The sequence below is a fragment of the Portunus trituberculatus genome, chromosome 47, assembly GCF_017591435.1.
Source record: "Portunus trituberculatus isolate SZX2019 chromosome 47, ASM1759143v1, whole genome shotgun sequence".
In the NCBI taxonomy this organism is placed as follows: domain Eukaryota; kingdom Metazoa; phylum Arthropoda; class Malacostraca; order Decapoda; family Portunidae; genus Portunus; species Portunus trituberculatus.
In genome coordinates, this window is record NC_059301.1 from 11571849 (window position 1) to 11597194 (window position 25346).

A 25346-nucleotide genomic window follows, 5' to 3' on the forward strand; every position below is an offset into this window, starting at 1 on the left:
ATACAGGCTTCGAACCTTTGCAAACAGCAGCCAACACGTGTATAGAACAGATCACCTTGCACCTAGAATATAAAGTTACATGCAGTCGTCTTGCCTATCTCATCGAGATAGGCAAGATGATCTCACCGGCTTGCATAGGTTTCAGCATTCATATGCCGCCGTGGTACAGTGGAACCATGCGTGCTTTGGGGTCCGAGGAGTCTCCAAGTGCACGGGTTCGAATAATGTCCACGGTCCGAGTGTAGGTTGGGCTTCCTCACTCGGAGCAATGGTTTCCTAGCGGGTGGGCTTCGAGATAGGAGGTACCCCAAAAAGTATCCCTTTTAGCCCATAAATTCCCGTGAAAAGCCCACATGGTATAAATAAAATAAAAATATATATTTGTTCAGCCTCACGTCCAGGACCTTTATTTTGTCCCCGCCTCCTTCCATTCATTCCCCTTCCGCTGTTTTTAAGTGAAGAAAATAGCGAGTGTTTGTTTTCGTTATCAGCTTCCTCTTCCCGTTTGGAGATGTAAAACACTAACGCAGAGAGGGAGTATCGAGAGATATCATGGAATACAGAGAGAGAGAGAGAGAGAGAGAGAGGGACGAAACCCGATACGAATCTTGAATATTGAGTCATGTTTGTAAAGTATTAGATTATTTCCACGCTCTACATTAGTATTACACTTGTCCTACTGTCAGCAGCACTCAGTAGGAGGGGAGCTGATGAACTTTACATATAAAAAGAAAAGACGCGATAAAAAATAAAGGAGGGAGTTCTGTAGAGCGGATTAGAAGTAATTATTCGTCCGGCAACACAGACGGAGGTCGAAGCTTCATTTTCCGCTCTGGTCGTCTTGGCAGGTGGGTGCGATCATGCAAATAGTGGAAATGTGACGCAAACAGACTGATGGACTGGAGGAGAGAGAGAGAGAGAGAGAGGGTGAAGTATAGATGAGGGTGGAAATAGGTCGAAATTAAATAGTGATAACAAACATAAGAACACTGCAAACAACACGCTCTATATACGAGAGTCACTCGCGATCTAATGGACACGAAGAGAAGGCACTTGCTTGATGTATTTCCGTAATGAAGGCCTCTCTTGGTCTTTGTTCCGTGTCGTCTTCTATTACTGCTGCTGTGCCACTGTACCGGATGTTTTTGAAGCTTCTGTTGGTTTCAGAAACATAATGAAGTTATATTTCATTGCAAAAACGCATGAAGGGTCTGATGGTTTATAGGAATCGTGCAAAAGTTATTTTGTCACGTGTTTTATCCTCAGGAAAGAGTATTGTTGGCGAGGACGTGCCTGACATATTGATAGAATGAAGATGTAGCTCGCGTCAGTATCAGTGTCGCCAATTTTGACAACACGCAAAGGTGTCATGTAAAGAAGCGCTAGCGGAACGTGACGAGCGCGAGGGTGGGGCACTCGGCGGGATCCCTCTTCAAGCCCCTCATGTGCCGGGCTATCGCTGCGTGTAGCTGGCGGGTTTAGTCGCCTGTGTGCTGCCCCTGAACCCTCCGCTTACTATTGTTTCAATCACGCGGAGCACAGGCGAGTAAGATAACACTGGAAAAATGTACCGTTCTATACAAAACGCTTATTGCAGTCACTGTACACTACACCATCACCATCGTTGGGACTCCCAGCGCCAGAAGATCGCGTGAAAATGGTTTATTTTCTTTGGTGTCTGAAGAATCTTGCAAATCTTGGTTGCTTGAAGTTACTGCGGGTCTTGTCAGGTCACGGAATAATCCTCCATTAATTCATATGTACGCCTTTGCCCTGAACCTGAAGACGGAGGAATGTTTGGTTGCTGTAGAGATAAGGCGCTTAATGTCTCTCACTACGCTGGAGAGGTATGGACGCCATCGCCGGTATCATCGCCTTGGTGGGTCCAAACTCTAACGCTATGCACTGAAAACATTATTGGCGTCAAAACGTACTGATGCAGAATTCCAATATGTGAAGAAACGGTAAAAATAAATCATAATGTTATAATGTGTTTATGATAATAATGAATAAACATATATGTATCGTTGTGTGTGTGTGTGTGTGTGTGTGTGTGTGTGTGTGTGTGTGTGTGTGTGTGTGTGTGCGTGTGTCAGACATGGTTTATCCCTCAGCGTTGTGTTGACAGTCACCTTTGATCTCGCTCTTAATAACTTCTTTGTGGAAATTTCATCACGTCTTCTTTCCTTTTCATTTATTGCTTTATGTAGTCTTTCATATTACAATTCAGATTTCCCTCATGTGTGTGTGTGTATATATATATATATATATATATATATATATATATATATATATATATATATATATATATATATATATATATATATATATATATATATATATATATATATATATATATATATATATATATATATATATATATATATATATATATATATATATATATATATATATATATATATATATATATATATATATATATATATATATATATATATATATATATATATCTTTCTTCATATATAAATATTTCCAATGTTGTGAGTAAAATAGTAGTAACGTTGCTATAGTGTTACTACTACTACTACTACCACTACTACTATTACTACTACTTTCACCACCACCACTATCACCATCACCACCACCACCACTACCACCACCGCAGCCATGAATGTATACTTAATGACAGCGTAGACATCGCGGCCCACGCATCATTAGTATCAGGAGAGACAGGCGGCTGAGGGACCACGGCACTGTTTGTGTTCATCCCCACAAACAATAACGCGGCTCCCGAGCATCCCCACACAGCACCGCGAGCACCGTCACGTACACGCCGCTTGTTGTCAATAAGGGAGAGAGTGAGAGAGTGCACCGTGCCTCTCAAGCGTTCATCTTTCCTCCCGGCCAACAAACTTTAAGCGGCAGGTAAGAAGAAGGGTGATTAAGCTCCAGGGAAATCTTAAGGATAACAGGTGCTTACAGGTATGTTATAAAGAGTATATATTTACCCCTACCAGCATCCTCACCTGCTCCACGCGCCGCCCTCCAGCCTTCTGAACCTCGTGGGGATCATTAGCTAAAAAAAATACGCCAGCCCTCGTGAAAAGAGATGAACCACCGCGGCCCTCAGGATGGCCATTATTTTAGCGAAACTTAACCTGACCTGCATAATGGAGGTAAGGCCGGAGTGGCGAGGGTGAGGCACTGGTTGAGGAGAAAAGCAGTTCATTTATTCCCTGAAGAGCGACGCACCATTGGGGGAGTTACGTGGGTTGTTAGGAAGGTTGGGCCGTGCGTGTCTCTCTGGAACTATTTGCTCTTAAGGTTTGTATGTGTGTTGCTTTAACCCCTTCAGTACTGGGACACATTTTTACCTTGAGATTTTTATATGATTTGACCATTTTGTTGACATTAGGAAGGGTTTATGGAGATCAGAAGATTAATGGGTATAGTTTTCACTATTTGAATCCCCCACGTAAGTTTCTGAAGCTTTTATAAAATCACCAGACAGTAAGCTGAATGAATGTGGAAACGCGTCATGGTACTAAAGGAGTTAAGTCGCCTTTGCCTATTAGAAGGGCTGGTTTGTAACTTTTTTTTTTTGCCATTACTTTATTCCGAAATTAAACTAAATAAATCATCAAATGTTCAAATGTATATAGAATTTTCACATGTACGCAACATTGATCAAAAGCAAATGTGATATAATGTGTTTTTATAAACGCCGTGCAAATGTTTACGTCTCTTGCGTGTCCTGAACCAGTCTGCCGCCGTGGTACAGTGGAACCATGCGTGCTTGGGGCTCGAGGGGTCTTCAAGCGGAATCCTGTCCACGGTCCGAGTGTAGGTTCGTCTTCCTCACTCTGGGCAACGGTTTTCTAGCGAGTGGGCTTTGAGATAGGCGGTACCCTAAAAAGTATCCCCTTTAGCTCATAAATTCCCGTGAAAACTCCACATGGTATAGAAAAAAACAAGGGGTATCAATGTATTATTACAGCAGCAAATACAACTACAGTGGCGCCATCATCTGGGTAAACAACTGTGCTAAAGGTGGCTCTTACGTGTTGACAAACCCTTCTTCATGTTAATCAGCCTGACTACCGCTAGATCTTTATTAGTCTCCCTATACATGCTTTCATTAATTTAACACATGGGATCTTTTTTGTTCATAGCAGCAGGTGTTTCTTAATCAAACTAATGTCGTGTCTCTTCTCAGCCACTGAAAATGATAATAATAATAATAGTAATAATAATAATAATAATAATAATAATAATAATAATAATAATAACAATAATTCACTCATTTTCGCTTAAGACCTTATATAAGAATTGCTTTATGATCTCTTAAGAAATACTGCAATAGAAGTTCATTATAAGTAAAGTTAACACATTTTTACAATCATCAAAACATTAAAAATCAAATATCGAAAATAAGATAGAAGCGAGGGCCGTGCAGCCTGTGAAGCCCGTAGCTCTACTCGCTCATCGCTGTGATGCTGCTCCGTACAAAACAAATGCTCTCTCCGATACCTTGATCTTTTACAACACATGGATCTCTGGCACATATCAGAGGGCAGTGTTTGAAAGTTTACATTCAAAAGATACGAGTTTGTTACGTCATTTTGTAGTTCCTCACATCTGTAGAGTCGCTAGTGCTGCTGGATACGAACGCTCTCTCAGATACTTTACTCTTTTACAACACATGGACCTCAGACATATATTATAGGGCAGTGTCTTGAAGCTTACATTCAAAAGATGCGAGTAAGTTGTTTCATTTTGTAGTACCTCCCATTTGAAGAGTCGCTAGTGCTTCTGGATACAAATACTCCTGCAGATATCTTATTCTTTTACAGCACATGAACCTCAGGCACATATCAAAGGGGAGTGTTTGGACGTTTACATTCAAAAGTTAAGTTGCATCATTTTGTATTACCTCACATCTGTAGAGTCGCTAGTGCTGCTGGATACGAACGCTCTCTCTGATACCGTAATCTTTTATAACACGTGCACCTCAGACATATATTAAAGGGGAGTGTTTGGACGTTTACATTCAAAAGATACGAGTGTTCTACGTCATTTTGGATTACCTCACATTTGAAGAGTCATTAGTAGTACTGGATACGAACATTCTCTCAGATACCGTACTCTTTTACAACGTACGGACCTCATTCACATAACAGATGGCAGTGCTTGAACGTTTGCATTTAAAAGATAAGTTACGTCACTTTGGAGTACCGTACATATCTGAAGAGTGGCTAGTTTAACATGGAAACGTCCGGGGCTAAAGGAATGAAAGGAGGTGACATTCCCTGGTATTGGCTCTTGCTACTAAACCTGTCAATATCTTCCCAAACTAACACGTGCAGCGGAACTTTAAGGAGAGCGGCGTTTAAGTTCACCACTTTCGTATCGGGTGAGTAAAGAAAACATAAAGGAAAGAAGCATTTTTTTTTTTTTTTTTTTTTTTTTTTTTCATTTCGTTTTTTTTTTTTTTTTTTTTTTCGCTGCATTTCCCCCCCCCTCGCCCCACCCGCCCATCTCGCCACGGGAAAGACTCTTAACTAAAGCTTATGTCAGAGTCTAATGTCTGTTTGATGAGTAAGTGCCGACAGTAATAAAGTAGTTTAATTTCTTGTGTGTCAATTAACTATTTCTGCCGAAGTTAAAGAGTGTGTTTCCATTTACGTTTGAGAGTTATTAGTCGGCATCACACTAATGCTTCTATTTTGGCACTTCTTAAGCACTTATCTTCTGGAAGGAACTCACGGTGCCTTCAGAATTTACCGACACCGCTCCAACAATATAACTCACGTGTTTATGAGGAGCAGCACGCACGTGTAGGGAGGGCCTGGGTCATCGTTAGGTCTAGTAAATGTCTGCGAGCAGTTACTTTTGAGAATCTCCTTCTTCTTCTTCTTCACCTTCGCCTTGTTATCATTCCTAGTGAAGTCAGCCGCTCTTGTTTGTGTTAGTTTCTCTCTCTCTCTCTCTCTCTCTCTCTCTCTCTCTCTCTCTCTCTCTCTCTCTCTCTCTCTCTCTCTCTCTCTCTCTCTCTCTCTCTCTCTCTCTCTCTCTCTCTCTCTCTCTCTCTCTCTCTCTCTCTCTCTCTCTCTCTCTCTCTCTCTCTCTCTCTCTCTCTCTCTCGTGAATAAACTAACTTATCACAAACAGCCTCGTAAGGGTAAACAAGTCTGCTGTTGTTGTTCTTCCTATGTGTTCCTTCCTGTTTGTTTTCCTCCAACCCATTCGTCCCGGCATCCTAGAAAATGTGTGTGTGTTTGTTTCCTGTTCCATGAGTCACTTGGAAATACAGTTTGCCTTTCCAATATTTCGCCACGCCTTCCAGCGGCTGCCGATAATATGCACTCGTAAAGGAAAGTGGCGTTATTATCTTCAGCAGATTTGCCCATATTTTTATTAACAGTTCAGGGAAGAGAGGAGAGTCATTGAAAAGCTGTAACTTCATACACCTGATGGGAGGTAACGTTTGGTCTTATGGACATGAGGACATAAGGGAAGCTGTAATGGACTAATAGGTGAAACAGACTTTGTAATTAATCCCTTCAGTACCATGACGCGTTTCCGTATTCATTCTACTCACTGTTTGGTGATTTTATACAGCTTCAGAAACTCATATTGGGGATTGAAATAGTGAAGACTGTGGCCATTAATTTTCTGGCCTCCATAGACCCTTCCTAATGTCAATAAAATGGTTTAATCGTATACAGTCTCAAGGTAAAAAGGTATCTTAGTGTTGAAAGGGTTAAGTTGCCAGTGGGAAATTATTGAAGACCTTTATAATACCGTCATTCTGTTCACTGGCTGTAAAGGTCCTGTGTATCATTCTTGCTACATCCCTTATGCCCTAAATACCTGGTCTGCTGGAGCGAGACATCTCACTATACATATTAAAGGTATTTATTTCCACGTAACGTAATGGATTTTTTGTGCAGAGTTGCTCACCCCTCTGGTAATGTACATAATTAATGGACAGTATTTTCAGTTCACGACGCAGGTGCGAGTCATAAATCCACCTCAGCATTCCCGGAACTCCTCCCCCCTGCTATGGACACGCCGTTCGTCACATTTCTTATCGCCACGTACAGAAAATGAGAGCAATATGCGATCTTAATATTCCAAACACTGTACACTCAAAAGAAAAATGTGGTGCTTAAATCTCCCTCTTGCTCTGAACACAGGAGGTCACGGGGTGCTTTTGTCGACCGTACTCATACAGGAAACGTGTCATGTGTGAAGGAGTTAAGCGCGTAAGTTAGTTCAGCGTTTACGAGTTAAGTCTTGCCTTTGACGCCTGTCGTTCCCGTATTGAAAGTTAACCGAACACTTCTAATGGGTTTGTAGCAGCGTTTCTCAACTAGCGGGGCACACCAAGCCACCTGGCGAGTCCCTTGCTTGAATTATGGAGGTCTCAGCGGGCGTCACGTACTCGTACCTATAATGTCATTTGATTTACACTGCTGAATTGTGTCATATTTGTAGCCTTTTTCTCACACTATTGCTTTAAACTCTTCACTACTGGGACGCATTTTTACCATGAGTTTGGGATATGATTGGACGATTTTATTTATATCAGGAATGGTCAATGGAGGTTGTAGGGTTAATGACAAAAGTTCTCACCATTTTAATCTGCATAAAATCGCCAAATGGTAAGCAGAATAAATACGAAAACGTGTCACGATACTGAAGGGGTTAATATTCAAAGAAATAGAAAATCACCCTTCCATTAATCTTACTCAGGTTGTATAAAATGATTGTATCTGTTCTTTACCTTTTTGTTATTGATTTCTAACTTTCATCCGTGAAGAAGGCCAACTAAAAACCATAAAAATAGGGAGAAAAAAAAACTTGCCAATTAGCGGCTCGCAATGAAATAGATAAACAGAAACAAAAACATGCAAACTTTTATTGATCAGAAAAATGGTAAGTCGTTATGTAAAGCGTTTTTACCTTTATGTGTGCAAACAAACAACAAATTCTCGCAGTGCAGACGTGTTCCTCGAGGCCTGAGGGTCAATAGCGTGGTGAAGTCTGTCCATTAGCCATCCACGGCCTCATCGTGACGCTTTTATGTACCATCATGCAGCACAGTAACACACAGGGCCGGCAGCAGTGTTCCCATGGTGGGCTGCTGTAACTGTACCTTTCTGCTGCATACCCAAAGGATTATTCAGGAGAAAAACTGAAAAATCGGAGTTTATATCGAGTTGTGTTTCTAAGCAGAGACTGGGCGAGGTAGCGACTGGAGGATAGATAGACAGGAGGGAGGTTGAAATTTCTGTCTATTTGGTCAAAACGGCAAAGTTTAATAATTTCAATAATTTTGTTAATGGAAAGATAAAATATTGCTGGAAATGGTACTACAAACATACCAAATTGCCTGTATCATTGAACCTTATTGCATTCCATTCATTAGTGACGGAATTTCAATAACGATGGATGTGTTTGTTCGTTAAAGTGATGAAAGTAATGCTTGGTTCACGGAATCAGATGCTACACATTCATCGAGATAATCACATAGTTTTCCGTCACTCATTAGGAAACAACTTTCATCCATCTTGGGCCCATCAATCAGGGAAAGGAGTGTGAAGCTACCGTGGTCTGTATTTCCAGCTTCCTATGGCTTGATTTCATTTAAGAGGAAGGTTTCAAGATATTTGTCCCTTTCTTTTGGCTGACTCATTCGGAACTGCAAGGGGACATGCAAATGAGTGGGCCTTTTTTTTTTTTTTTTTTTTTTTTTTTTTTTGCCCTTGGCCAGCTTTCCCCTCTTATATAAAAACAAAACTGCCAAGTAAAATCTGTTCTCAATTTGTGTTTTCCAATTTTGTCCTCTCTAACCTCATGACAATTTCTCTCTAAATCTGTCAGTTGGTTGATTCTTGACTGATCATTGCCAGTAAGATTGAGATGAAACACTAAACATGATTGGGAATGAGTACAGACAGTTACTTGATTCTTGACTTCCAATACAACAAGAACATGTACAAAGTAAAGAAGAAAACACTCAGAAATCAGGTTGTCAGTGCCGAGTCAATAAGAAGCTTTAAAGGAATAGATGGATTTAACGAGGATGACAGTTCTACAGGGATACATGACAACATTTAGAAATACAAGCACTGCGAAACACTATACTTGATCTGCACAAAGCATTTCCTGAGCACTGAAACTTAATGTGTGCCATCATTACATCATCACATTATCTTGACTCCTTTACCTTTGATGGGGCGTTTCCAGTACCTCTAAGACACCATATGGCTCAGATTGCTATGCATCGATTGGTGTTGCGTCTTGAGATCTTTTAGTTGCATATATTTTGTCTCAGCTTTGACAAAACAAGCCGTCTGGAGGTTTTGTTGAGCATCCACACACACACACACACACACACACACACACACACACACACACACACACACACACACACACACACACACACACACACACACACACACTACATCACCACACATCACACTCCATCACTTGTAGCGTTACCCACTGCCCCGATCGCCACCAATTCCAGTCCTCTCACTGAACAGCAACACCAGTCATCCCTCATCACCCATGCCATCCCCTATCATCACCCATAGTGTCTCCCCCCTATCACGACCCATCATCCTACACGACCATTTATGCCTTCAATTCCTCCAACGTTATTACAGGCGTTGGATTTTCGCCTTGATTTAGTGTTAACCTCCTCGGCTCTAGTTAGGATCCGTGGCTGTTAGTACCGCCAGCCCCTACAGCAGCAGCACCAGCAGTACTAGTAATAATGTTGACCCTAATTACAACAGTGACAATAGTAATGCTAAGAAAATGACTTTAGTAACAACAGTAAAAATAACAACAGATGCGATAATGCCATATAACCATTACTAATGACAATAACGATGACTACTACTACTACTACTACTACTACTACTACTACTACTACTACTACTACTACTACTACTACTACTACTACCAGTACTTATATATTACTACAAGAAGACAAAGAAATAGAGTGAAAAATAAAATCACGTAAAGGAAAGGGTTATCAGTCATTTACTCTCGTTCCTTTTCAAAATAAATGATGACACGCAGAGGGAAAAAAACATATAGAATACTGTATGTATATAACGTTAGTAGTAGTAGTAGTAGTAGTAGTAGTAGTAGTAGTAGTAGTAGTAGTAGTAGTAGCTTAGATAACAATGATACCATGGCTAGTAACTACAACCAGGTTTAGCCTTCAAAATAATAGCAAACACAGGCTCCAGAGATGATGGCCAGTCTTAAACCCAACAGCCAATATATCCAACCTGCAAATCCCAAGTGCCGATCATCCAATATATATCGGCGCTGAAAATAGAAGGAATTAATCTTTCAGGAGGAGGAGGAGGAGGAGGAGGAGGAGGAACACCGCATGACTTGTGCACGTGAGGAAAGACACGCCACGCCACTCTTCCTCTCTCCTTTCCCTCCTGCTGACCAAACATCATTTGCCTGTATCTCCTCTAATGGCCGAAGGAGACATGGAGAAGGGAGAATAATATATATAAGGGTTGCTAGAAGGGACCGCTCGTACACACACACACACACACACACACACACACACACACACACACACACACACACACACACACACACACACACATAAGGGAGGGAGGGGAAGGAGGGCAAACTATTACATAATCATTTTTTTTTTTTTTTTTTTTTTTTTTTTTTTTTTTTTTGCGGATTAAAGCCAACTAGTAGCCATCACTGTGGCCGACAAGGAAGATTATATTTCATAGCTTGCCACCGCGAGCCTCATGTGAGCGACAGGCGGAAATTGTACTGCTAGGAGAAAAAAAAAAAAAAAAAAAAAAAAAGAAATGAGGAATATACAGTTTATACCTTTTAGCTCTTTTTTTTCTTCTCCATCAAAGGTGTGTGTGTGTGTGTGTGTGTGTGTGTGTGTGTGTGTGTGTGTGTGTGTGTGTGTGTGTGTGTGTGTGTGTGTGAATATTCCCTACATTTGCCATCTTGTATTATATGGATAAGGGATAGATAGAAAAAAAAAGGATTAGTTGATTCATATTGTTTGTTCTTCTTGTTGTTGTTACTTTTTTGTTGTTGTTTTATGTAAGAGGGACACTCGCTAAGGGAATTCATAAACGATAAGGAAGAGATCCACTAGATTGCGGCTCCTCAGTCTCCCCAGTATAGAACATAACATAGTCTGTATTGAGGAAGCTAAGCCGAGGTTGAGTGTCGCTTCATTCTTAACCAATTAGACCATTTTATTTACATTACGGGGGATCTATAGAGGTCAGAAAAATAATGGCCAGTCTTTACTATTCTAATCTTAACCAATTCAATAGTAAGACGCATTTATACCTTGAAATTTTTAGTATGATTAGACCATTTTATTTACATTAGGAGTGATCTATAGAGCTCAGAAAAATAATGGCCAGTCTTTACTATTCTAATCCCAATGTACGTTTCTTAAGGTGTATATAATCGCCAAATAGTAACCAGAATAAATATGGAAACACGTCCTGGTGCTGAAGAGATGAAGGGAGTAGCGATTTCGAGGATATTTGAGTCTGTATAGTAGCAGTAGAATTTAGATAAGGTGTGTGAGAGAGTGGGTTCGTCAGGGCTAAGGGAGAAAAGAAAAAGCACAGTCAGATACCGTTCCAGAAAAAATAAATAAATAAAAAAGAAGTGGGAAAGCTGAGAACTGTGTCAGCCCTGCCCAGCGCCACACATCAGCCGTCCGTGCGTGTTTTGATTCATCTTGTTAGTCCTCTCCCTGGTCAAGGTCGGAGAGGTGGTGATGGTGATGGTGGTGGTGGGGTCATCGCCTCTCACACTCCCTCAAGGTTATTGCCTTTCAAGCTTATCAAGGAAAGTTTAGCCATGATCCGCTCGGGCTTGTATCCAAAAGCTTGAAGGAAAGAACGTCACTGAGTAATTTCACTGGTTAAATGAGACATAGACGTTTAACGATTAAAATATTATTAGGAAATGGTAAATGTTTCACGAAATGCAAATGTTATAAGCAAATAATATCACTAGTTAGAAAAGAAGTAAATATTTAACGAAAGACAAGAATGAACGGGTTATTTCTTTAGTTAAATATAAAGTAGGTGGTTATTGTATGACAAGTACGAGTAAATTGTTTCATTAGTTATATAAAAAGTAAATAGTTAACTCTTCAGTACTGGGACGCATTTTTATCTTTTGGGTATGATTCGACGATTTTATTTACACTAAGAAAGGTCTATGGAGGGCAGAAGATTAATGGCCAGAGTCTTCTCTAATTTGATCCGTATGTAAGTTTCCGAAGCTGTGTTAAATTGCCAAATAGTAACCAAAGTGAATATGAAAATGCGTCCTGGTACTGAAGAAGTTAACGAAAGACAAATACTGGTGTATTGTTTCACTGATTTGGTGAGAAGTAAATGTTTAATGAGAGACAAGTATGAGTTGGTGTGGTGGAAACATCACTAATTTTAACGACACGCGCTGAGTAAAGTCGACCTTGTGTATATATTAGTATTGATCAAGTGTATATTATGTAACGTAGTAACAGCCAATATTTTTGTTCTTTTTACCATTCTACCTATATTATTTCCTATGGCTAGCAGTATTTACCTGGTTTTTATGGTTACTTTTTGGGGTAAACTGGTCCTGCCTTCATATCTACTTTTACTCAGTCCTGTTTTATACAAATGGTTGCCCTTTTTCCACGCCGCTTCCGCCTCCAAACCATTTAAAAGATAAATGCTTCCGCTTGGAAGATAAATGTCATTTTTTTCTTCATGTAAAGCCCTCTAATTTCATCTTTATCCCTTCTTATTCTTCCATCATTCATCGTTCATCCTTCTCCATTCATTTAACACGGTAAAATTTTTCCTCTCTCCATTCTTTTCCTTCTGATGTCTTTTACGATCTGAGTTTCTTATCACTAGGCAGTTTTCTGATGTTTCACGGAAGTTTAATGACCGTTACGTATTTGTTACAGTGCGTTTTCTAATGAGGCGACCACACCGCACCTGCTCCAACTTCATCTGGAAGTTTGTTGTATTTTTGTTATCACAAGTAAAAAGTTTTCTCATCAGGACTTTTTCTCGAAGGCCACAGAGATGATAAGTGGAGTTCTCACAGATACTTTTTTCTATTGACAGACAGAATCTGTGTTTAGTTATCACTAGAATTGTACAGCACCTTTAAAACCCAAACACCAACCACCACAACTTTTTAGAGTAACCGAGATCAAAAGACTTAAAGTATAAAAGAAAACACCAGCCAAAGCTTTTTTTTTTCTTTTCTTTTTTATCCACCAAATGGTTTGAGTTCAGCAGTTTCATTCATTGAGTAAAATGCTTCGCTATATTTCTGTCTTCAAACTAATATTAGGATTGGCCCGGTGGTTGTTATCAAGGGATATCTAATATTGTCGACGTTGTATTGTATGAGGCAACAGTAGTAAAAGATTACAGCAGCGATACAGACTGTGGAAAATTTCTACTTACATTGATGGCCTCCTGTTTTTTATATTTCATCACACGAATATTACATCTGCATTATATGTGATTTTTCGTTTATTCTTATCACATGAGACTTTTTCTGTGGTATTATGTATATGCATGTATTATGTATATGTACCATGTATATGTATGTATATATTATGTATATAACATAACATAACATAACATAAGAACATAAGAACGTAAGTAACACCACAAAACACAGAGTTACACATTCATTACTTAAGAACCGAAGAAAATAATGAACGCTACAAAACATGGAACTCTTGTGCATTGATAAAACTGAATGACATAAAGGAAGCTGCAAGAAGTGATCAACTTTACTCACAACAGTCTCCGTATGCACCACACACACATCCCTATACCCATCTATAGTAGTGTTTCTCTCCTTGCAGCGAGCGGGGCGATCATTCACGGCCCCGCGGAGGTGTACATCAAGACGGGCTCCACACTGGTCCTCACTTGCTCCGCCGCTATCCACGCTAACGCCATCACTAAGGTAAGGCCGTTAGGGAACCCACAGCAACTAAGTACACACGTGGTAACTTTGCATAAGAACTCCCGTGTGCCTGCCAATCAATCAACCCTCCCCATGAATGCGTCTGATCTCTTAAAGCTTTCTATTGAATTATTGACAATGTAATTACTGCGTCTATTTCGGCTCATTTTGTCCTACTACATTATAAATCTAATTCTGTCAGTTTGAATTAGTCGTTTTTTGTCTTTGTGTGTGTGTGTGTGTGTGTGTGTTAGAATTAGTTGTGTTTGAATTAGCTGGGGGGGTTTTTCTTCTTTTGTGTGTTGCGTGCAATGAATCACAAGCCACGGATATCAGAGAGAGAGAGAGAGAGAGAGATGGGGAAGGTGCTGGAACTGTTCATAAGCTCACCTTGAAGTCTGAATTCCTCCTCTCTTGTTACGTGAAGAATTACAACATCCCTGACGCCTCTTCCCTTCTTTATGCCTTCGACGCTCCAGATTGTGTGCAAGACTTCGCCGTCTCCGAAATATGCTTCCTTCTATCAAACTGAATATTTTTTTCTTCTAATACTTACCTCCCATTAATGTGAAAGAAATACCCTACCGTGAAAATTAGTGCAAGATTAATAACGTTAAATACCACTTTCTTTCTTTTTTTTATCGTAAGTGCGAAAGAGACTCACCAACGAAGAAAAAAGAAGAAGAAAAAGAATATTAAAAACGCCCACTTCATTATCGCCCCCAAAGCCGCAAGAGAACAGTTTTCTCAAGTTTTCATTGGTTGGACGGTCTTACAAACTGAAATTTAAAAAAAACACACACATCAAATCAATAAATTCCACAGCTTTCCGCAGTTTACCCTCTCATAGATTCGCTTTCTCAAACGTCTCGGAACCTTATCTCAACTTTTAACAGCCTCTAGTGGAAGTCATTGGGATCCTCGAAGATATTTCCATGATTCTAGTGGAAAATTTAACGAGTATTCTCCGCCACTGATATAAAGAAAGCATCGCCCCTATGAGAACCCGATTAATCACCACTGTTGCCTCTGAAAATAATCCTAACGAGAAATCTTGGAATATGCACCTTAAATAAGACGAGAGAGAGAGAGAGAGAGAGAGAGAGAGAGAGAGAGAGAGAGAGAGAGAGAGAGAGAGAGAGAGAGAGAGGCCAACCTGGAGCATGACGCAGACCAGAACTCAGACGAACATATTTAGATGGACAGCAAGACTCGAGGGACCTGTTTTGCATGTGGGCGGCAGGCAGGTCAACCCAGACTGACTGGTGGGACTTGGCGATGCACGAAAATGTGATCCCAGCTGACTGGTGGAGAGATGGACTGAGATGGAGGCGCCGGTGATGGAATGGAAAGGCGCCGTGTGAGAGAGTGAGAGAGTGAGAGGGACGTGAGAGGTGAAAAGATTCCCTCCAGGGTTTTGGATTTTAGGAATGCTGGGAGTAACGATGGTGGTGGTGGTGATGGTGGTAGTAGTAGTGGTGGTGGTGATGGTAATAGATGGAAAAAGGTGATGAATGTAGTGTTGTGACGATGGTGTTGTGGTGATAGTAGTAGTAGGTGGTAATGGTAGTGTAGGTGGTGGTAGGTGAAGAAAGGTGATGAGTGTGGTGATGTGACGATGGTGGTGTGGTGACGAACGGATAGATTGGTAGATAGATATATAGACTGATAGATAGATAGATAAATAAAAACGAAATCTGCGGTCGTGATGATGATAGACGGCAAACATATAGTAGTAGTAGTAGTAGTAGTAGTAGTAGTAGTGGTGTGGTGAACAGTGATAAATAGTTGATGAAGGAAGATGAAATGATAGTGATGACTGTATGAGTGATGACGCCGGAAAAACGTCACGTATTAACCACGACATGTTTGTATATCTATTCTGGTTACGATCTGCCGATTTTATACAACTTCAGAAACCTTACTGAGGGATTAAAGTAGTGAAGACTGTAGCCATTAATCTTCTGACCTCCATAGACCCTTTCTAATGTAAATATAACCGTCTAATCACACACAAAACTCAAAGTAAAAGTGCGTCCTAGCACTGAAGAGGTTGATGGTTTACGTGGCACAGAAAAGAAGGATGAAACAAGGTAGGCATGATTACAGTGACAGAGTGTTGTTGGTTAGGGCTGTTTGGATGAGATCACATGAGCCCCTTAGTGACGGAGGGCAAAGAGAGGAAGGTTGAGGGCATGAAGGCGTTGGAGGTGGCGAGCGATGGTGGCAGCGGTTTGTGGGGTTCAGGCGGGACGTGATTCCCTCCAAAAGATTTCTCTCCCAATCGTGATCCGCCGCGGAAGATGAAAGGTTTATGTTTTCAATTTAAAGTGGGTTTTTCGTCCGCCCTGAATATTCATGGGTTTGATTGGGGGAAAAATTGGCAGCAGGAGAAATTTATGAGTCGTAAAATGCTGAGTCTGGGGCGCCCGCGTAATGTTCTTGTGTTAGCTTTCCTTCCCCCTCCTTTCGTTGAGTTAACCTTGAAGAAGTAAGTCGACCGTTCTTATCTCCTCTGAATATTACATTTTTAAGCAAGGGATTATATTTATGCGAACATTTATCAGTGGCCGAGAACTTTAATAATTTGTGAAGATAAGGAAACCGAGGAATAGTTTTATGAGACTATGAGAAACTTTGCTACCTAAATGATAATGTGTTAGCGAGGGATTTCTTTGCTTCAGCTCCGTCTCTCCTTCCGTGAGCTCAAGGCTGCCCCGGTGCTTGTGTTGCTTTGCCTAGCCACCGCACCTGCCTCCTTACTGCCCAGCTCGTCACTGTCAGGAATACGCCAGCCACATCTGACCTGACGCCACGATGAGTTGAGGTCACTTGACTTCACACACACACACACACACATAAAAATGGGCAATGATGATGATAACAGTAATAAACATAATAAAAACAACATAGGTAATAGCGGTAATGATAATAATAATAATGTTTGGAAGAAGAAGATGATGATGAAGCAGTAGGAGAAAACGATGAAGAAAACGAAGAAGAAGAAGGAGAAGAAGAGAAAGAAGAAAAAGAAGTAGAAGAAGAAGAAGACGTAGAAGAAGAAGACGTAGAAGAAGAAGAAGACGTAAAAGAAGAAGAAGAAGAAGAAGAAGAAGAAGAAGAAGCAGGAAGATGAAGAAATCTAAATACATAATTAAAAATAAAAATAAATTAACCAACAAATCCATCAAAAATACAGCGAAGCGATAAATTATTAAATACATATAAAAAAAAAATAGACCAACGAATTAACGAAAAAATAAACATATAGAAAAAAAACTAATGAAAAAAACACAATAAAACCCAAAGTAGAAATAAAAAGAAAGAAAAAAAAAACAGTTGCGAAAATAAACTAATCTAAGGTACAAGACGTCAGGAGATGAATCAGGCAATAGATCCACGTGACACCCTTCAGAGACACAATGCAGGATGTCATTACTGTTGTGTTACCTTTACTATTATTGCCTGGACGGAATCATTACCACTGCAATGTTGAGCCAAACACTTTAACACACTCCACTCAGACCCTCAACCTCTCTTTTACGGGGAGAGAGAGAGAGAGAGAGAGAGAGAGAGAGAGAGAGAGAGAGAGAGAGAGAGAATTAGTAAGCTGTCCATAATTATTAAACCTCCTGCATACACACACACACACACACACACACACACACACACACACACACACACACACACACACACACACACACACACACACACACACACACACACACACACACACACACACACACATACACGAACACGCACACGCACGCACGCACACGTACCCAGCTCCCATTATCTTAATTATCTTTGCACGAAATAGCTTATTGAAGAGCAAAGAAAGCTAATGAATCTCTCTCTCTCTCTCTCTCTCTCTCTCTCTCTCTCTCTCTCTCTCTCTCTCTCTCTCTCTCTCTCTCTCTCTCTAGATATATCTCGTCAATTTTTCTCTTTTTCTTATATTTTCATCTTGTTTACTTTTTATATTTACCTTTCTCCTCTTGAATATTGATTTCATGCCTTATCTTAAAAGACAGACAGAGAGAGAGAGAGAGAGAGAGAGAGAGAGAGAGAGAGAGAGAGAGGAGAGGAAATGAAAGGAGAGGAAAAGAATCTCTCTCTCTCTCTCTCTCTCTCTCTCTCTCTCTCTCTCTCGCTCTCGCTTTGGCTGACCCACTCCGCAAAAGACCGTGATTACTAATTAGATTTGTCCTCCCCACTAAGTCCTGCAAAATCCTGCCCCCTGTTGTATTCAGTGAGCCGCGCCAAATGGAATCACGTGGCCAGCCTCCCTCACCTCGCCACCCACCGCTGGGATCAAACACAGGCGCACTTAACACCGCTACAAATCACGCTGGACTCGCTCGACATTGATACTGATTGGAGTCTTGTGTGTTGAGCTTGATGACTCCTGTGTTTTTCGTGTCACTGTGTCTCTTGTTCTGAAACGTTTGATTGTCTTTGTGTGTGTGTGTGTGTGTGTGTGTGTGTTCTCACAGGGAATGTTTTGAAAAGCCACAGCAGGGATGGTTTGTTGGGTTTTAGTGGTACTTTGGTGTTTCTCCTGTTATATGTGTTAAACTTTCACTAAAATCTTGTAAATATCTATCATTCAAAGTCACATGAGCTTTTTTCTGCAGATTGTTAACTTCTTCAGTACCATTACGCATTTTCATATTCATTCTGGTTACTATCTGGTCACTTTATACAGCTTCAGAATTTTATGTGAAGATTAAAATAGTGAAGACTCTGGCCATTAATCTTCTGACCTCCATAGACCCTTCCTAATGTAAATGAAATCGTGTAATCATACCCAAAACTCAAGGTAGAAATGCGTCCCAGTGCTGAAAGGGTTAAAAGTAAAAGTTAGTTGGGTTTCCGTGGGTGCTGTTCCCGTTGGTGGTGTTGAATTTATGTTAAACTTTCTCTAGAATCTTGACAATACCGTACAACTCCCGCTGCAGTCGAAATAAGGCGGATAAATGTTAGGGATGAGGAATCTTTGTTAAACTTCACTTAGAATCGTGGGTACCTCTTTGAAAAACCCTATTAACTTTTGTCACAGTTAAGGTAATGCCCTGAAACGTTTGAGAATACGAGTCTTGGTTTTACTGCAGGACTTTGATTTGTGTTACTTGAGGCCAGAACAAAGACAAGTGTTAGTGGAAATTACTCTAAAGATGCATTATAGTAGAATAATCTTTATAACGTTGCTTTTTTGCGTGATAATTTCCTCTATACGAGAAGGAAAGTATGGCAACGTAAATATCTCAACTACTTTTAACATGTCCCAGCGTACGATTCCAGTGATATAAGAATTCAACATGGCCAATAGCAAAAAACAGCCACAAGAACCCGAATACCGATCCCTGTGGCTTTTGAAAACAGAGAGAATAAAACATTTAGGAACAGACATCCTTATACTTGTATTCAGAAACAACTTGCTCTCTCATCACGACAATTTTCCAAGGCTACAGAGACAACTACGCAAGTAGAGCACTTACCAATCCATCACCACAACCATAAAAACACACTTTAAAAACGATTATTTAATGTTATTTATGCCGTGGTACAATGAAACCATGCGTGCTTTGGGGTCCGAGGGGTCTCCAAGCGCACGGGTTCGAATCCTGTCCATGGTCCGAGTGTAGGTTGGGCTTCCTCACTCGGGGCAACGGTTTCCTAGCGGGTGGGCTTTGAGTTAGGAGGTATCCCAAAAAAGTATCCCCTTTAGCCCATAAATTCCCGTAAAAAACCCTACATGGTATAAATAGAAAAAAAAAAACTAGAGTCTTTGGAAAGTAGTGGTGGAGAGAGAACAAAGCGTTTAGGAACAGAGACCTTTAGAGCTACGGTGACAGCGGGAAGGGAAAGGCAGGCACGTCCCTCACAAGGTCCCACATGACTCAGGGAGGAATGAAAAGTGCAGACCCGTAAAGCGCGAGAGCTGCAACAAAATACGACGGTGACAGACAAAGAAATGCGTGCAAATGGGTGGTGACGCTTCCTGTGTTTGCCATCGTGTTTATCTGTCCCGCTGACTAAAGAGGACACGGAAACTTTCTTGCACTGTTATGTATTGTGAGCAACGTGTATGTGTAGTACTGTATGGTTTGAGAGAGAGAGAGAGAGAGAGAGAGAGAGAGAGAGAGAGAGAGAGAGAGAGAGAGAGAGAGAGAGAGAGCCAGCCAGCAGCCAGACATGATAAATCACATGATAAATCTATTAATATTTCCGTTAGTTAATTTATTCGTGTAACTATTCTTTCTCTGACATTGTTCTTAAGTTTATCTTTATGTTTGTCCTTTTGTATGTCTATTTATCTGTCTGTATGTATGTATGTTTGCTCTCTCTCTCTCTCTCTCTCTCTCTCTCTCTCTCTCTCTCTCTCTCTCTCTCTCTCTCTCTCTCTCTCTCTCTCTCTCTCTCTCTCTCTCTCTCTCTCTCTCTCTCCATTACGTAAGTCATGAATGAAAACTCCCTTCCTTGATCGCGGTCCATAAGTCTCCTCGCCCTCTTCCGATTTTCATGAAGGGCTGTCGGAGGGACGTGGCGGAGAATTATGAATGTGTTAGCGTCTCCAAAATGGTAATTATGGTTTCATTTCGTTCCACCCCAGATGGTGAAGGTTAATTACATATTCTTTCTCCTTCTGTGCTCACAACTCTTCACCATCTACTCAGCTAGGGGGTGGTGGTGAGTTATGACGTGGGGGGAGGGGTTATTATTGTTATTATTTCTCTCTCTCTCTCTCTCTCTCTCTCTCTCTCTCTCTCTCTCTCTCTCTCTCTCTCTCTCTCTCTCTCTCTCTCTCTCTCTCTCTCTCTCTCTCATTTCTCTTTTCGTTGTCAGTCTTTTCTATTTTCTTTCTCTTTCTCTCTTTGTCTTTCTATTTTTCTCTCTCTGTCTTTTTATTCTCTTTTGCCTGTCTGTCTCTGTTTCTGTTTATGTCTCTCTGTCTCTGTCTGTCTCTCTCTTTCTGTCTCCATCTCTCTCTCTCTCTCTCTCTCTCTCTCTCTCTCTCTCTCTCTCTCTCTCTCTCTCTCTCTCTCTCTCTCTCTCTCTCTCTCTCTCTCTCTCTCTCTCTCTCTCTCTCTCTCTCTCTCTCTCTCTCTCTCTCTCTCTCTCTCTCCATTTATCCTTCATCCGTGTTATTATTATTTTTTCGACTTAACCTTTCTCGTCCTTTTTCTCCTCTTCTTATTTTACCATTTAATCCACTTCTCTTCCTCCTCCTCCTCCTCCTCCTCCTCCTCCTCCTCCTCCTCCTCCTCCTCCTCCTCCTCAAGTAAGCTTTTCTATATGAGTGCAATCAAACAGAACAGTTAAAGGAAAAAAAAGTACTGCTGTTTTGCGAAATTCTTGTTAACTTAAGCTCTCCTCCTCCTCCTCCTCCTCCTCCTCCTCCTCCTCCTCCTCCTCCTCCTCCTCCTCCTCTGTTTTGTTTTGTTTTTTTTTTTTTTTTTTTTTTTCTTTCTCACTTTCTCTCTCTCCTCGTTTCCTGTCTCCTTTCTTCGGACGCTTGTTTTCCTCTTTATCTTCCTCTGTTTATCATTTTTGTTTCGTCATAATTTCCTCTCTATTTCGCTCTTCCCTATTCTTCCTCTTCCTCCTCTTCCTCCTCCTTCGCTTCTCTTTATTTCGGTTCCTTGTTTCTTCCTCTTCCTTGGTTCTGTGTTCATTTGTCTTACTCCTCCTCCTCTTCTTCCGTTTTCTCCTCTTTCTACTTCTCTTTTTTTTTTTTTTACTCGTTTCTCTCTTATCTTCTTCTTCTTCTTCTTCTTCTTCTTCTTCTTCTTCTTTTTCTCGTAATCTCCTTCAATTCTTCCTCTCTTTGCCTTCGCTTTCTCATTTTTTTCTGCTTCCTCTTACGCCTCTTTGCACATCTTCTTCCTCCTCTTCTTTCTCCTTCTCCTCCCTCGTTCCTCTTCGTTCCTCCTCCTCCTCCTCTCCCATCTCCTACCTTACCTTACCTTATCTCTCCTAGTCCTTCTTCCTTACTCTCACCCTGACCAGCTCCTTCCTTCCTCCTCCTCGTCCTCGTCCTCCTCCTCCTCCTCCTCCTCCTCCTCCTCCACCTCTCCCTTGCCTTTCTTACCTCACCTCCTCTCACTTACCTCCTTTCTTCTCCTCCTCCTCCTCTTCTTCCCCCTCCTCCTCCTCCTCCTCCACCTCTCCCTTGCCTTTCTCACCTCCCCTTCCGTTACTACCACCTATGCACTTTTATGTTTCCACTCATTAAAAGAGAAAAAGAGATTGCTGCTATCTTATATTCCAAACAGCATTAATGTGTGTCATGTCTGCAGCAGGAGTGATAACGTTATAAAAGGCTGGTAACGTATAACACATTCATAAGTGACGTATAATGAGAATATAATTAATGTTATTTATGCCAGCAATATGAATGGTCCAGTATGTCGTGGGGTTTAATCAGAGGGAGTCAAGAAGAGGAGGAAGAGGAAGAGAGGGAGGGAGGGAGGGAGTGTGAGAGAGGGTAAGGAGGAAAGTATGGTAGTTGAGAGGGTGAGGAATGTGTGTACAGTTTGAGGGAATAAAAATTTGGGTTTATATCTGAAAAAATTATTGCGGTTTTGAGTGTGTGATGTTTGTTTATTTTTTTTATTTATTTATTTTTTTATTTTTTTTTTATGGTGGAAAGTCCCCCGGAAAGAAATAGGTATAAATATTATTCGATTGCGGGGAATAAAGATTTAGATTTGTATCGTGGGGGAAAAATAAAGAAAAAAATGTTGTGGTTTTGAATATTTCGACTGTTTCTGCAAGTTTTCCCAGGTTGAATTATGAAAAGTGCCCGGAAAAAAAAAGAAGAATAATAATGAAAGGAGATAGAAAAAGTTACGGTAGAATTTTTATTTGAATCAGAAAAAAAAAAAAAATGTGTGGTTTTGAGCATTCGAACATTCATTCTTTAAAGGTTACTGAAAGAATCTTGGTAGAGTTAAGGAAAGTAAATATTGTTAAAGGAAAACTCAACATAACGCAATAAAGATTTAGATTCGAGTCAAAAAGAAATTATTGTGGGGTGTTTTTTAGTATTTGAACGCTTTGCAGTTTATTTAAAGGCCGTTCAGTTGGAAGTTAAGGAAAATGCAACAAATATATCTATCCTTTCCACGCCCAAGAAAAGTTATAGTTTAGGAAGAAAAGTAATAGTTTTGGGACGGTGGTAGGAAAAGATATATGCCTTGACTGAACAAAGATTTAGATTCAGATAATGGAAAAAATGTGGAGCTTTAAACCCTTCAGCACCATGACGCATTTTCCTACTGATTTGGTTACTAGGTGATTTTATACAGCTTCAGAAACTTATGTAGGGGTTGAAATAGTGAGGACTGTGGCCATTAGTCTTTTGATCTCCATAGACCCTTCCTAATGTCAATAAAATCCTCTAATCATACCCAAAACTCAAGGTAGAAATGCGTTCCAGTACTGAAGGCGTTCAACAATTTCTATATTTTCCAGATTCTACAAAGGTTTGTCTTGGAAGGGTTAGGAAAAGTGCTGGAAACAAACAGGGGGGGAAACTATTATTAGATTCAAGTCAAGGTGGAAAATTGTATAGTTTTAAAGATTTGAACATTTTCCAGATTACACAAAGAGAATTCTAGAGTAGAGAGAAAGGGAGCGCAATCGATAACTACATTTTCCACGCTCTCTCAAGAATGAATCCTTTATTAAGAAATTTTCGAGCGTAACAAACACCGGAACTTCACGAGGCCACCTTACATATTACATGCTTTTGTTGATGAGGGAGAGCAAGCAATCTCACAAGATCCCGGGTATTAGAAGCATCATTACCTAGTCTTTAAGTTGTCTGGAGCAAAACAAGCGCCCTCCACTCGGCTTATTGAGCGCTGGACTTAACACGGGAGGCTCTAGTGTTAATATCGTTGGCGGGAGTGTGCGGGCAGTGGCTTTCCCTCACCACAATGAAGACAGACGCTGATTGCACGCTGCTCAAACTGCTATACTGTTGCGCGCCTCATATCTACCTGCGCTTCTTTTTCTCGCTTTCTCTCTCTTATTCTCTCACTCTCTCTTTCCTTTCTTGCTTTCATGCGTCTGTTATTTGTGTTTTTTTTTCTTTAAGAGAGGGTGAAAGTGTAATGAATCTAAGTTATTGTTGCTGTTTTAGTTGTGATAGTTGTTCGTATTACCTGTTTGATTGTGTGTTGGTGTTATTGTTGTTGTTGTTGGTGGTGGTGGTGGTGGTGGTGGTGGTGTTTAGTGACTGATAGTGAGGAAAAGTGTTGTGAGGATGTAAGAGTGTTTGATTGATGATGGTGGTGACGAAATTATGAATGCTTTGTAGAGTTAATAGAAAGAGGGGAGAGGAGGAGGAGGACAAGGAGGACAAGGACGAGAACAAGGAGGAACAAGATGAGGAAGAAGTTGAAAGAAGTAAAGATGTAAAAAGTAGGTGGTGGTGGAGGAGAATAAAAATATGAACAAGAACAAGAGGAGAAAAGAAAGACCAACACACAACAGTACACCACAAGAGAACAGGCACCACAAAACACACACACACACACACACACACACACACACACACACACACACACACACACACACGCAAACGAACATTCACCATAAGAAAGATCACCAACCCTTAATATTCACCGAAACTTGAAAATGATGATAATATGCGAACAGAAAAAAGAGAAAGAAAGAAACCGAGAGTGAGAGACAATTCACCTGATCTTCCCACCTTGACTATACGAAGCCTCCACGAAGCAGTGAACTCTATTAAGCAGCAGCCACTATACCACTACCGGGGAAGCCACACCTCTGACAAAAAAAAAAAAAGCAATAAATAAGGGATCGGTTCTAAACACACTAAAGAGAACCATCGGAAAAGTTCACCCTGTCTTAAATCTTACTTCTTTTATTCTCTCTCTCTCTTTTTGTCTCTGTGTCTCCTGACTTTGACGATCTCCACATTCACCGCCACTGCCTTGATGAATGAGTGCGATGAAAAAAAAAAAAAAAAAAGGAGGTTATTTATGGATATTCCCTTCTCTTTCTCCTCTTTATCGTAACTTTCTTATTCTACCTAGCAATGAATGAAGGGTATGGTAAGTCGTAGAATATTATCTCTCTCTCTCTCTCTCTCTCTCTCTCTCTCTCTCTCTCTCTCTCTCTCTCTCTCTCTCTCTCTCTCTCTCTCTCTCTCTCTCTCTCTCTCTCTCTCTCTCTCTCTCTCTCTCTCTCTCTCTCTCTCTCTCTCTGTGTGTGTGTGTGTGTGTGTGTGTGTGTGTGTGTGTGTGTGTGTGTGTGTGAGAGAGAGAGAGAGAGAGAGAGAGATTACAAGGGAAAAAGACACAAAGTTATACCGA

The 25346-nt window shown here is 40.7% G+C and overlaps 1 protein-coding gene across 3 annotated transcripts in view; it reads left to right on the forward strand.

The window, feature by feature from the left end:
- The window catches only part of LOC123498042 (zwei Ig domain protein zig-8-like), a 181388-nt gene that overhangs the window by 139444 nt on the left and 16598 nt on the right, over positions 1–25346 (forward strand). For all 3 annotated transcript variants that reach the window (XM_045245118.1, XM_045245117.1, XM_045245119.1), the window contains one exon: positions 13889–13992. In XM_045245118.1, coding sequence (XP_045101053.1) covers positions 13889–13992 — 104 coding nt within the window. The remainder of the gene's footprint in view (positions 1–13888; positions 13993–25346) is intronic.